Raw genomic sequence first — 15,112 nt, 5'->3', positions numbered from 1 at the left:
ATTCATCGTGACTCCGATTGATAAACAGATTTCACCAATGTGCACAGAAACCATTTCTGCACCTTTTAAAGTCAAGATAAATTTTTCTGAATCCGAATTCAGTGATTTCCAAAAATGCCCATCCCTATGTCATTTTAGGAAATCTTACTCCTCTACTCATAATTAAGAAGTCCAACTTCTTTGTTCATTAAATTTAACTCTTTAAATTTAACTATCTCAACGGGGATTAAAAATCCATTACTCTGTGTGACCCTCAATGGTTCAGGGATACAGCTAGCCGTGGGCTCACAACTCCTTGTGACTCGGAACAACAATTTCTAACTTGCCCATCGAATCATGGTAAGAGCGCCTAGCAACATCGCCCCATGATTCCCTAGGTATCACTGATAGTGCCTACAAGAACCAATAGATTTTGGTTAGCGTACAGTACGGTCCCTTCATCCAAATATCCTGATCGAATCAACAACCATTGGTATATCGAGAGTCGTTCGAGATTCGATAACTATGCAATACATCTTGAAGATCAAATAGTGACATCGCATGTGTTACTAAGAAACCATTTCTTAAAACACATCATGTACTCTGGCTAGAGATTCGTCACACTAATATCTCCTCAGATCGCATAGGATATCCACACTCGCAAGTATGTGGTGAATCCTTGACAACAAAGCATCGACTCCTATATGTGTTGTAACTGTACCCAATCCCGACACCTGATGACCCCAATAGAGTCGGTAAACGAGTCAAAGCACAGTACTAGCATATAGAGTCTCAATGATGTTTCAAGTAGTAAGGACTAATGGTGTACAACCAAAACCGCGGACTTTATCCACTCGATAAGTGATAACCACTTGGAAAGTCCGGATAGGGTAGTTCGATCATTCATCGTATGAATATCCATTTGCATGCTTCGAACATCTCTATGTTCCTTACCAATGAAACGTGGTACTCTGCATCGCAAATGCTAGTCTCAAACTCGAGCGATCCTTATCCTTATTATCGGACGGCTCAATCGACTAGGAACAGTTTAGAATATACAGTGACTATAAGATGTGTTTCATGATAGACATCTCCATGTTCTACCACATCTTACATACACTATAGTATATTCAAGGTCTTTATCAAAACAACAATAGTATATCACAATATAACAATATGAAGAAAGATAAAGTCATTGCCATTAATAAAAGTGTAAATTATATTAAACAAAAGATTGTTTATACAAAGAGTCATCAAAGCCCTTAGCCACAAGTTGGCTCACCGGGCACCCACTCTTTCAATCTTTCACTTGCCCTAAAGCCAACTAGTCATACTACGTAGACCCATTGCTTCGCGATGTTTGTCAAATAATGGTCCTGGCAAGGGCTTAGTAAGTGGATCAGCGATATTGTCTGCAGAGGCCACTCTTTCGACAGTGATGTCTCCTCTTTCCACAATCTCCCGGATGATGTGGTATTTCCTCAGTACGTGTTTGGATCTTTGATGAGACCTTGGTTCCTTTGCCTGAGCAACGGCACCCGTGTTGTCACAGTACACCGGGACTGGACCAAAAACTTTAGGAATTACGCCCAACTCTTGGACGAAATTCCTCATCCAAACGGCCTCTTTAGCAGCAGCTGATGCTGCAATGTATTCCGCCTCAGTGGTGGAATCCGCTGTGGTGTCCTGCTTGGAACTTTTCCAAGAGACAGCACCGCCATTGAGAATGAACACAAATCTAGAGGTTGACTTCGAGTCATCCACGTCACTTTGGAAGCTAGAGTCGGTATAGCCTTCCAATTTTAGTTCTCTTCCTCCATATACCATGAACATATTCTTAGTTCTTCGTAAGTACTTAAGAATGTCCTTCACGGCTTTCCAATGCATTTGACCGGGATTAGCTTGATATCTACTCGTGACACTCAGAGCAAATGCTACATCCGGTCTGGTAGATATCATCCCATACATGATACTACCTATGGCTGACGCATATGGTACATGTGTCATTTTCTCTATCTCTTCATCCGTCTTCGGACACATAGACTTGGATAGAGAAACTCCATGACACATAGGTAGATGTCCTCTCTTGGACCCATCCATTAAAAAAAGTTTCAATATGGTGTCGATGTAGGTTGATTGAGTGAGTCCTATAATTCTCTTAGATCTATCTCTATAGATCTGTATCCCTAGAATATAGGATGCCTCACCCAAATCCTTCATCGAGAATCTACCTGATAACCATATCTTTGTTGACTGCAACATCCCTACGTCATTCCCAATGAGTAGGATGTCATCAACATAAAGTACTAAGAATGTCACAGCATCCTTAACTACTTTCTTGTACACGCATGGTTCCTCCGGGTTCTTGATGAAACCAAAATCCTTTATTGTTTCATCAAATTTCTGGTTACAACTTCTTGATGCTTGTTTTAGACCATAAATTGATCTCTGAAGCTTGCATACCTTATGCTCGCTTCCCATGGATGTTTATCCCTCAGGCTGCTTCATATAGATTTCTTCCTTAATGTCTCCATTAAGAAAAGCAGTCTTCACATCCATTTGCCATATCTCATAGTCATACCATGCAGCTATGTCAATAAGGATTCTTCTGGACTTGAACATTGCAACTGGTGAAAAGGTTTCATCATAGTCAACTCCTTGTCTTTGAGTATAACCTTTTGCCACCAATCGCGTCTTGTAGGTCAATACCTTACCATCAGGCCCAAGCTTTCTCTTGTAGATCCATTTACACCCTATTGGAACAATTCCATCGGGAGGATCTACTAAAGACCAAACTTGGTTTGTATGCATCGAATCTATTTCCGACTGCATAGCTTCAAGCCATAAATTTGAATCCGCATCAGAAATTGCTTCCTTGAAGTTTCTTGGATCACATCCAACATCGGGTTCATCTTGATCCCCTTCAAGAAGAAGACCATATCGAATAGGAGGTCTAGAAGTCCTCTCGGATCTTCTAGGTACAGGCGTGTCTATCAATGGTTCCTGAGGTGTAGGATCGTTATTTTGTATTTCGGGTTCTTCTCGAATTTCTTCGAGTTCCATCATCTCGCCTTTCTTATCCAATAAGAACTCCTTCTCCAAGAAGGTGGCATTCCTTGAAACAAACACCTTTGTTTCAGCAGGATAATAGAAATAATATCCGATTGAATTCTTCGGATACCCTACAAAATAACATAAGCTGGATCGACTATCCAACTTATCTCCCACTGTCCGCTTCACGTAAGCAGGACATCCCCAAATCCTCAAGTACGAATACTTAGGAGCTTTGCCATTCCATAACTCGTATGGTGTTTTATCCACTGCTTTAGTGTGGACGTTGTTCAACAACAATACCGCCGTTTCAAGCGCATAGCCCCAAAACGAAGGTGGAAGCTCAGTGAAGCTCATCATGGATCAAACCATGTCCAACAAAGTTCGATTACGACGCTCCGATACACCATTCAGCTGTGGCGTCATAGGAGGAGTCCACTGAGAAAGAATCCCATTCTCTTTTAGGTAGTCCAAAAACTCGGTACTTAAGTATTCTCCACCTCGATCCGATCGAAGTGCTTTAATACTTTTACCTAGCTTGTTTTCTACTTCAGCCTTGAATTCTTTGAACTTTTCAAATGCTTCAGACTTATATTTCATTAAATATAAATACCCATACCTTGAATAATCATCAGTAAAGGTAATGAAGTAGGTGTGACCATATTGAGTACCAACTCTAAATGGACCACAAACATCTGTATGGATCAAATCCAACAGATTTTGACTACGCTCAGGTTTCCCCTTAAAAGGAGATTTAGTCATTTTCCCTTTTAGGCAGGATTCACAAGTAGGTAGAGAGTTAATATCAGACATATCAAACATGCCCTCTCCCACTAGCTTGTTCATCCTCCTTGAGGAAATATGACCTAGCCTAGCATGCCAAAGGTTTGCCGGGTTTTGGCTATCGATTTTCCTTTTGTTTGTTGTTGCCGGTTTATCAACATAATTTATTGGAACGTCTTTTAGTTTTAAGTTGTATAGATCGTTTTCAAGTTGTCCATTTCCAATCAAACATTCATTCTTGTAAATATTGCAAATCTCATTCACAAAATTGCAAGAATAACCATCTCTATCAAGCATAGAAACAGAAATAATGTTTTTAATCAAATCCGGAACAAATAAAACATCTCTCAAAAGTAACTTAAAACCGTTCTGCAAAATTAAATAAATATCTCCCACAGCTTTAGCTTCAACTCTGGAACCATTTCCGAGCCTCAGCTGGGTCTCACCCATTCTAAGCCTGCGACTTCTTGTCATCACCTGCAAATCATTACAAATATGAGATCCACATCCGGTATCCAATACCCAAGAAGTAGTATTAAGTGAAACATTTATTTCAATATAGAACATACCCTTCGCAGTTCGCAACTGCTCTAGATATTCCTTGCAGTTACGCTTCCAATGACCGGGCTTCTTGCAGTAATGGCAAACATCCTTGGATTTTTCCATGTTTGAAGCCTTTGTCTTGTACTTCTTCTCGGGTTCGATTTTCTTGGGTGGGGCAGAACGTTTCTTACCCTTTGTACTTGGCCCCTTCTTAGCAGAAGAAGAGGAGCCCACCAAGAAAGCCGGTTTATCCTTCTTTAATGTGGATTCATATGTCACATGCATATTGACCATCTCTTCAAGGGAGGCCTCTATCTTGTTCATATTGAAATTCACCACAAATCCGTCAAACGAAGAAGGAAGAGACAGAAGTAGTAAGTCCACATTGAGTTCATGCTCCAACACCAAATCAAGGGTTACCAACTTCTGTATGAGCCAAATCACTCGTACCCCATGATCACGGACCGAAGTCCCTTCACGCATGCGACACGTCATTAGCTCCTTTATAGTAGCGAACCTTTCAGCCCTCGATTGAGCCCCAAAACGTTCCTTGAGTTGTATGTGAATGTCAGCAGCATTCACGGTGTCCTCAAATCGCCTCTGGAGTTCATCAGACATCGAGGCTTGCATATAGCATTTGGCCTTGATATCATGGTCCCACCATGTATCAAGTTTGGCTAACTCTTCCGGACTTATGTCAGCTGGTGCTTCCTTCGGAGGAGATTTTTCTAACACGTAGAGCATCTTCTCCGAAGTCAAGACAATCTTCAACTTACGGAACCATTCCGTATAGTTTGCGCCAGTCAACTTATTTTGTTCGAGGATCGAGAAAAGTGGATTACGCGAATTCATCTTTATGAAATACTGAAAAGAAACAGACAAATATCAGTGATTGTTTAAGCAATTTACTAAGACATAAAATAGGCGAAATTTATTTTATGAATCTCACTCCCACTATTTTAACGATTTCACTACCCTCTAGTAAAAAACGGGAAACTGTTTTCCTTAGTGAGAACATGGAGTTCAATTGACAAACTATGGTCCCGAATAATATCAGCCAACCATAATTTTCAAAAGGTAGAGCCCAATTGCTTCCAAAGCAACCTCCATGTATTTACCTCATGTCCAATAAGGGCCCAATAATATGACGCCGATTATTGTGACATGTCAAAATGACCCATCAATATTAAGTTGTGATGGACGGTCGCCATGTGGATCCCCCAATAATATGAGCCGATCCCATGGGAGTTCCACCCAACTTACAACATGTGTCGATCCAATGTACAGCTTTTCGACGAACGGGCCCCCCCAATAATATGAGCCGGACCGTATCCGCGGGTAGCATCTCATACATTGATCGTTGATGGAAGGTAGGAACATTTAAACAAATTTAAATTTCCTTTATTTATCTTGATATCAATTTTAAATCATATTTAAAATGAGGGATTTTAATTATGAAAATTTGTCTCATAATTTTTAAAATTTTTGTATGTTTGCCGGATTCACACAATTTTGTCTAAAACATGCATACAACAATAATATCACATATTATATAGGATGATCGATTCCATTTCTAATCGACCCGTGGTTTCCAATCACGAGTCTTAGTCCAATCCTAGGTAATATGCAGTATGCAATTCAATCCTATTACATTGAGCTTCCAATTTACATTTCTTCGTCTTTATTGTCTGCTGGGCCCACCTCCGTCTTCAAATCTTCATCTCCCACTAAATCTAATGTATTTACAATAAATAACAATGACAAGTAGGGGATACATTTTTAAGGGGTGGGAACGGGCCATAAACCAAGCCCACTTTTATTACATATGACAATTCATATTGGGCCATAAACCAGGCCCATTAATAAATCCAACAACAATAAAAACAAATGTAAATTCCTAACATACACCTACAAAATTGGTCATGGCAATCGATCATCCTTATCCAATAACATTTAATTCAAAATTAATTTATTGGATAACATGCAATGGCAATTTAAATTTAAAAGGATAAAATCATATTTCATATATAAAATCTTATTTTACATACAAAATCATATTTTATCTTTTTATCAAATAAAATCATATTTTATCTATAAAATCCAATTTTATACATAAAATCATATTTTACTCAATATATCCATAAGATCATATCTTATCATCAATTGTACCAAAAATAATTAATTTCAAAATTCAATTTAACGGATAAAATATTTAAATTTTCCAAAAATTCAAATTTATCCAAAAATCAATTTTAAAATTTTCGGATTCGAACAATTCGATCCGACGCCTCGTGGACCAATCAAAAACAATTTTCGATCGGACCAAAAATGGAATTTTAACATATTAAAATTTAATTTAAAAATTAAAAAATTAATTTTTTCCCGCGGGCCGCTTGGGACATTCCCGGGCTGCCCGCGCCCTAATGGGGTCGGGCCGGGCAGCCCGGCTGCCCCTAGGGCAGCGTCGTGCGCTGCCCTGGGCAGCGATCACATCGCTGCCCATGGACAGCGCCCAGCGCTGCGCTGGGCAGCGATCCAATCGCTGCCCGGGTTTTTGCCCGAAAATTTTTTTCTTTTTATTTTTAAAATATTTATTTTGTTTCAAAAACCGAGGCTTAAAAATTTTTGTACAATCGATTAATTTAATCGCTTGATCTGAGCAACCTGGCTCTGATACCAATGTTGGAAAACGAGGCGATCAGATCAATCAGGATTGATACCCGGTGCAGCGGAAGTTTAAAAATTTTATATGGAACAATTCCATAATGGGTATCAACCTTACGATTAAATTGTGTGTGTGTAAAAATTAAATAACGATTATAAATTTTTACCTCCAATCTCGAAGCGAGATTATGGACACCAACAGATTGCTCTTCTCTTGTTGTATATCCCTGGAACTGATGGACGAACTGTTCTTCAATCAGGTCCACGAACGGATATTTAATCCCTCTGATAGATTGCACTAGAAAATCTATCAGAAGTTTCTACGAAGAGATTAACGAATTTGATCCGTTAAACCAGAATGTAAATCAAAATTCACAGACTGGATTTTCCGAGCAGAAGGGAGAAAGCGGGCGGCCACTATTGAGAGAAAAATACTAGGGTTTTCGAAAATTGTGACATGTTGTGTGTAATTTCTGTACTGCAATAACTTATTTATAATGTAGGCCACTAACAGCTTATGGCCCATTAGTCATAAGTTCAAGCCCGACAAGCAAAGCCCGCATGTTCAGAAATTAATATAAAATTCATCGTGACTCCGATTGATAAACCGATTTCACCAATGTGCACAGAAACCATTTCTACACCTTTTAAAGTCAAGATAAATTTTTCTGAATCCGAATTCAGTGATTTCCAAAAATGCCCATCCCTATGTCATTTTAGGAAATCTTACTCATCTACTCATAATTAAGAAGTCCAACTTCTTTGTTCATTAAATTTAACTCTTTAAATTTAACTATCTCAACGGGGATTAAAAATCCATTACTCTGTGTGACCCTCAATGGTTTAGGGATACAGCTAGCCGTGGGCTCACAACTCCTTGTGACTCGGAACAACAATTTCCGACTTACCCATCGAATCATGGTAAGAGCGCCTAGCAACATCGCCCCATGATTTCCTAGGTATCACTGATAGTGCCTACAAGAACCAATAGATTTTGGTTAGCGTACAGTACGGTCCCTTCATCCAAATATCCCGATTGAATCAACAACCATTGGTATATCGAGAGTCGTTCGAGATTCGATAACTATGCAATACATCTTGAAGATCAAATAGTGACATCGCATGTGTTACTAAGAAACCATTTCTTAAAACACATCATGTACTCTGGCTAGAGATTCGTCACACTAATATCTTCTCAGATCGCATAGGATATACACACTCGCAAGTATGTGGTGAATCCTTGACAACAAAGTATCGACTCCTATATGTGTTGTAACTGTACCCAATCCCGACACCTGATGACCCCAATAGAGTCGGTAAACGAGTCAAAGCACAGTACTAGCATATAGAGTCTCAATGATGTTTCAATTAGTAAGGACTAATGGTGTACAACCAAAACCGCGGACTTTATCCACTCGATAAGTGATAACCACTTGGAAAGTCCGGATAGGGTAGTTCGATCATTCATCGTATGAATATCCATTTGCATGCTTCGAACATCTCTATGTTCCTTACCAATGAAACGTGGTACTCTGCATCGCAAATTCTTGTCTCAAACTCGAGCGATACTTATCCTTATTATCGGACGGCTCAATCGACTAGGAACAGTTTAGAATATACAGTGACTATAAGATGTGTTTCATGATAGACATCTCCATGTTCTACCACATCTTACATACACTATAGTATATTCAAGGTCTTTATCAAAACAACAATAGTATATCACAATATAACAATATGAAGAAAGATAAAGTCATTGCCATTAATAAAAGTGTAAATTATATTAAACAAAAGATTGTTTATACAAAGAGTCATCAAAGCCCTTAGCCACAAGTTGGCTCACCGGACACCCACTCTTTCAATGAAAAGAGTATTTCAAGATTATCTGGATAAATTTGTCATCGTCTTCATCGACGATATTCTGGTTTATTCTCATGATAGAGATGAGCATGCACAACATCTGAGAATTGTATTGCATACGCTACGGGATAAGCAGCTATATGCTAAGTTGAGCAAATGTGAGTTCTGGATTGACCGGGTCATATTTCTTGGTCATGTTATATCCAAGGAAGGAATATCTGTGGATCCGAGTAAGGTTGAGGCAGTGCTGAACTGGTCTCGTCCGACAACGGTGGCTGAGATTCGCAGTTTTATAGGTCTAGTTGGCTATTACCGTCGGTTCATCAAGAATTTTGCACAGTTAGCCTGGCCTTTAACACAACTTACCCGGAAAGATATTTCTTTTAAGTGGTCCTCAGAGTGTGAGAAATCATTTTGAAAGTTGCGTAGACGTCTGACTACTGCACCTGTGTTAGCTTTACCATCTAGATCGGGAGGTTATGTTGTGTATACGGATGCCTCTGGTCAAGGGTTAGGATGTGTACTCACACAACATGGACATGTGATAGCTTATGAATCTCGAAATTTGAAGACGCACGAAGTGAATTATCCAGTACATGATCTCGAGTTGGCTTCCATTATATTTGCTCTCAAGATTTGGAGGCATTATCTGTATGGCGATAAGTTTGAGATACTTACAGATCACAAGAGTTTGAAATATTTGTTTACTCAGGCGGAGTTGAAGATGAGACAGAGACGTTGGATGGACTTATTGAAGGACTATGACTGCGAGATTAAGTATCATCCTGGTTCTGCTAATCTTACTGTTGATGCCCTGAGTCGGAAGGTAAGACTTTCTACACTTCAGACTAGTGATTTATCTCATATGATTCAGGAATGTTGTTCTCTTGGTTTCACGCTCAAGCACAAGAAAGAAAAGAGTGGAATTCGTTTGTATACAGTTTTGTTTGAGCCAGCTTTGTACTCAAGGATTAGAGATGCTCATATTTCTGATGTTAAGACCCAAAGATTGGCACGTCTAGCCAATGGAGGTTATACATCTGGATTTCATTACCAATCTGATGGTTTACTGTGTTTGTCTAAGCAAGTGGTGGTTCCTGATGATATGGAACTAAGGAATGATATTCTTTCTCTAGCTCACAGAAGCCGATTGACAGTTCATCCTGGAAGCATGAAAATGTATAGGGACTTGCGATCTAGATTTTGGTGGAAGGAAATGAAGCGAAGTGTGTACCAGTTTGTCCCTAAATGCCTTGTATGTCAGCAAGTCATGGCGGAACATCAACGACCAGGTGGTTTATTACAGAATTTAGAGGTTCTCGAGTGGAAGTGGGAGAATGTGACTATGGATTTTGTTACCCACTTGCCCATGACCTCACGTCAGTGTGATGCTATCTGGGTCGTTGTGGATCATTTGACGAAATCTACACATTTCATTCCTTACAATAGAGAGTATTCATATGATCGCATGACACATTTATATATCTAGGAGATAGTGCGATTACATGACATTCCATTGAGTATAGTCAGTGACAGGGATCCACGTTTTACCTCGCGATTTTGGGGTAGTTTTCAGCAGGCATTGGGTACTACTTTGAGTTTGAGTACTGCATATCATATGGAGACTGATGGACAGTCAGAATGGACGATACGTACACTCGAAGATATTCTGAGAGCATCTGTTATGTATGTTGGCTTGTCATGGCAGGATCAGTTACCTTTGGTAGAATTTTCCTACAATAATAGTTATCATCGCAGTATTGACATGGCACCCTTTGAGGCACTGTATAGGCGATGATGTCGTACTCCATTATTCTGGGATAAGGTAGGAGAACGACAAGTCGAGGGGCCAGAGTTGATACAACAGGTTGCAGACAAGGTAGATTTGATCAAGTGGAGAATCAAAGCTGCCCAGGATAGACAGGATAGTTATGCTAATGTTCATCATAGGCCATTGCAGTTCAAGCCTGGTGAGCATGTGTTTATTCGAGTTTCACCTTTCAGGAAGGTAATGAGGTTTGGTTTGAAAGGTAAGTTATCACCTAGGTAAATTGGTCCATTTCAGATTCTGGAGAAGATCAGAGATGTTGCTTATCGTTTGACATTACCGCCATATCTCTCCAGTATTCACGACGTATTCCATGTGTCATTGCTTTGGCAATATATCGCTGACGAGTCGCATGTGATACATCCGACTGACGTGCAGCTTGAACCTGATCTGTCATACGTGGAAATACCACTCCGAATTCTTGACAGGAAAGAGAAAGTACTCCGGAACAAGACTATACTATTAGTCATGGTTCAATGGCAATGCAGAGGTGTAGAAGAAGCGACTTGGGATCTCGAGAGTCGTATGCGAGCGAAACACCCTGAATTGTTTGATGTATATTCCACTGATATGTATAGTATCTTTTGAATATACGTTTGGCATGTACAGTACTTGTGATGAATACACTTGCATGTTTAATTCCTTGATTGTGACCCAGACTGAAATTTCGAGGACGAAATTTCTTAAAGTTGTGGAGAATGTAGTAACTCATATCCTGTTTTAAGTTAATTAAATATTAATCGTGATTAAGGGTTACTAAATATATGATCAAGGTATTAAATGAGTTGAACTAATTTTAATCGGGTCAAGTTTGAATCTCGAATGAATATCAGAGTACACACAGTTAGACATGTGTACACGGTTTAATTGAGATATATACGAAATATATACATATATCTATCATCTTCGCCACGTCATCAGCACTATTCACGCGCCTTCTTCTCTCTCCCCGATAAACTTTTCTCTCTCCTAGCGCCGCCTTCAAACTGCGTAACTCCGCCACTGCTTGTCAAAAATCAAAACTAAATATACCATTGGACTCCTCACGACGTGGGCTATCCATGGATATCCACTTTGGCCATTTTAGACGCACCCCGACGAACCCGTCTCCGAAGCCGCCGCTTTATTCCGTCGTTCAGCCGTCTCCGGCCACCAAAACGTGAAATTGAATATACGGTTGGAATTGTCTCGACGAGAGATAGCTATTGATACCAATTTCGCGAAGTTTTGTCGTGATTGTCGAAAACCCATTTTTTCTACCGCCGCCTTCGCCGCCCTGTTTTGCCGTCGTAAGTCGCCGGATACTTGAAATTGATTGAGGTGTTTTGTTCCTTATGTCGTAAGCTTCATTTTGATATAAATATTTTGCAAAAATACCCAACTCCGACGACGACTGATTTTCCGGCCACCGCCACTGTCGGACATCGTTGTTGATTTGGTTTAGTTGTTGGGCTTGTTTCGATGCTTTGACATATAATTGGGAACACATAAACGGGCTAACTACGGACGAAGGTATGGTCCGGAAATCCTATTAAGAAATAAGAGTATCTGCTAGTTTAGTTAAGGCTTGTAGATAATAATTAGTGATACAATAAATATTTGATTGTAGGCTTGAAATCTAGGTCCTGACGTAGACTCGAACTATTACGTAGAAGGTACGTAAATATTGACTGAGATAGCCAGCGAGTATGCATGTTTATATGTTGCATTTTTATGTGGCATGATGTATGTTGTACTAATTTTATATTCATATGTCATGTGCACATACACGTTGAGCCTATTTTCTTTGACATACCTATGATAGTAGGGCCGCTCAGCTCTACACCGGTATATGGTCTAGCACTAGTAGTGTAGCGGATACGGATACGTCTGGCTACTACGGTGTTTTAGACGAGTGTGGCTGTACCCAGAGGTTGATCCGAGAGGTTCCGACACTTATGTAGGCGCCTAGTCTGAGCATGATTTGATTGATTACCCGATGTCTAGTCATCATATGCATGCATCATATTTATATGTTTACTCATGTTTACATACTAGCCGTTAATCGCTCACGTCCTTGGTCTTATCTTGGACAACCCATTCGACGGGGCAGGTTCCAGATTGGACAGAGCAGGAGATTCGAGGCAGGACTAGAGAGCAGGAGCTGTTAGGGAGTATATTATACAGCAGGAGTTGATATAGTTGTATAATAATATCTTTTAGTTTTTATTGTCTATATTTCGATATGGTTGTATAACTACAGATTTGGGTTTTAGTACCGGTTGTTTTCTGCTGGTTTATGTATATTATGGGTTACGTTTCTGTAAGTTTTACTCTGATAATTAAGTATTTTAATTAAGTTGATTGCATGCTTGTTAATAGGTAACTCAAAGCAGGGTCACTACACTACAACTCAAACACGGTTCAAAATCCTCAAAACTCAAACCGGCGGTATAACGGCTATAGATGACCAAACCAAAAATACAAACAGCAGTACAACATCGATATCAACTCATAACAATGCTAAGTTCACAACAAAAGCTCAAACCCAACAAATCTCAAACCAAATTTTCGAACAAAGGCTTCCAAAAATCATAAAAATTTCGAACGACGCTCAATTTCAAAACTGACTGAGAATAAACAATCAGATCTCTGCCAAGAACAACATACTCAAAACTCAATAGATTCTAACAACATCCGAAAAACAAAACGTATCTAATCGGAGAAATACTTACGGTATAACGGAGCTCTCGTTGTAGTGATCGCTAATCTGCCTTCAGAAATAAATTCAAATGGCCGGATCAAGCTCGGGAAGAAATCTGGAAGCTTGAATCTCAAATGGGGCGTCTACAATGGTGCTTGGAGGGGATGAAGTGGTGAAGTAGAAGACTTAGTCAAGTCTAATAATATAACAAATCCAAAAATTGCGTTTTAGTTCCTGAAATTTCCAAAATTTGCAAAATAGACCCTGATCAAAATCAAGTCGGCTCTTGAACTCTGTAATCTCCGATTAACTCAAATAAACTCATTTAAGATAAAACGGGGCATTACATATAGTGGTTAGACGGTGGTATTGATGATGCTTATGCTTTTAGAATTGCCGGTTTCGAACCGTTACGCCGTCGGTTTGAATTCAAGTCATGTGATCAAGGGGTTGGATTGTTTGAGCCTACATAAGATTGAAATGATATTGGCAGCTACCATTGAATTGTATATCAATGCATTCCAGATTTGAATTGCAAGAGATCGAGTTCGATTCGGCGAGCTCGAGTTGGTTGAAATTGAATCAAAGTTTGAATCAAGTAGAGTTTGAACAATCTTGATGATATTGAGCAGATTGTGAAAAGAAAAAAGTTTGATAACTTGTGATTGATCAAGACTGGCACGATTTCAGATACTTGAATCAGACAAAAGATATGATTAGACATTAGATATTATGGGAAGAACAACTCGAGATCATTTTGATTATCGAGTTTCCTAAAATCACATACTTATCTGTTTAAGTGATTTTATGTGATTTACTTGTTATTGTTGCTGTGAATGATTATTGAATTGTGTGTTCAGGATTTTTATCATTATTTGTATGATTTAATGCATTAAGATTATTTTGCATTCATCTTGAACCCTACCTTGAAAAGCATAGATGGCATATTGGACTAGATTGCAAAATGACGTTTGGAGAACTATAGTTGAGTGGCATGGATTGTAGATTCGCTTCCAGAGCTAGATGACTAACTATAGTTTCACCAAAGTCAGGAAAATTAAGATATTTGACGCCACCTCGATTGGGAGAGTCGGTGGTTAGTTAAAGATTTAATTCCCCGGGATCCCAAGAACCGAGATTTTATTGTTATCATACTTGATAACCTATTCCTTGAAACATTCATTGCATTTAGATTATGCGTTTATAAATGCTAGCATGTTTTTATATTCCATTCAAGATGTGAATGTGTTTGTATTCTTGGTATGTGATTGCTAAAGATGAACTGATATGCTATAAGAATTTAGGAATCGATTATGCTTCTATGATTTACATGTTCTTACATGTTTGAGATTTAAGATTATTATAGCATATAGAATTATTATGCCTAAAAGATGTATATGCATGTCGTTCATACTGAGATTTATTCTCACAGGAGTTATACGGCTGTTGCTTTGTTTGTATTTGTACATTGCATCAGATTGGGCAAGATATGGTCAGACTTGACAAGGATAGCTCGAGATTGAGAGATTTAGCACGTGGTGACTCGGGTTTAAGAAGTAAAAATGTGTTGTCAAACTTGTATTTTGAAGAAGATAAGCATAAAAAGTGTTGATATTGTCACACTTTGGAAGGAACTAATATTGTATAAAAATGTTTAAATGAATGTATAGATTGTATTTGATGATGTTCAATACCTTTTCATGCATTTAGGAGTAATTATA

General features: G+C 39.0%; 1 protein-coding gene across 1 annotated transcript; it reads left to right on the top strand.

Annotated features, from left to right (window-relative positions):
* Window positions 1-8,881: 8,881 nt before the first annotated feature.
* On the top strand, window positions 8,882-11,296 carry LOC140862784 (uncharacterized). Its single transcript, XM_073265815.1, has 4 exons — window positions 8,882-9,115; window positions 9,755-10,219; window positions 10,706-10,888; window positions 10,946-11,296. The coding sequence occupies exons 1-4, from the start codon at window positions 8,882-8,884 to the stop codon at window positions 11,294-11,296; spliced, it is 1,233 nt and encodes a 410-aa protein (XP_073121916.1).
* Window positions 11,297-15,112: the final 3,816 nt, after the last annotated feature.

This window comes from Henckelia pumila, chromosome 4, assembly GCF_033568475.1.
Source record: "Henckelia pumila isolate YLH828 chromosome 4, ASM3356847v2, whole genome shotgun sequence".
Classification (NCBI taxonomy): domain Eukaryota; kingdom Viridiplantae; phylum Streptophyta; class Magnoliopsida; order Lamiales; family Gesneriaceae; genus Henckelia; species Henckelia pumila.
This window is presented reverse-complemented; position numbering and strand designations above follow the sequence as displayed.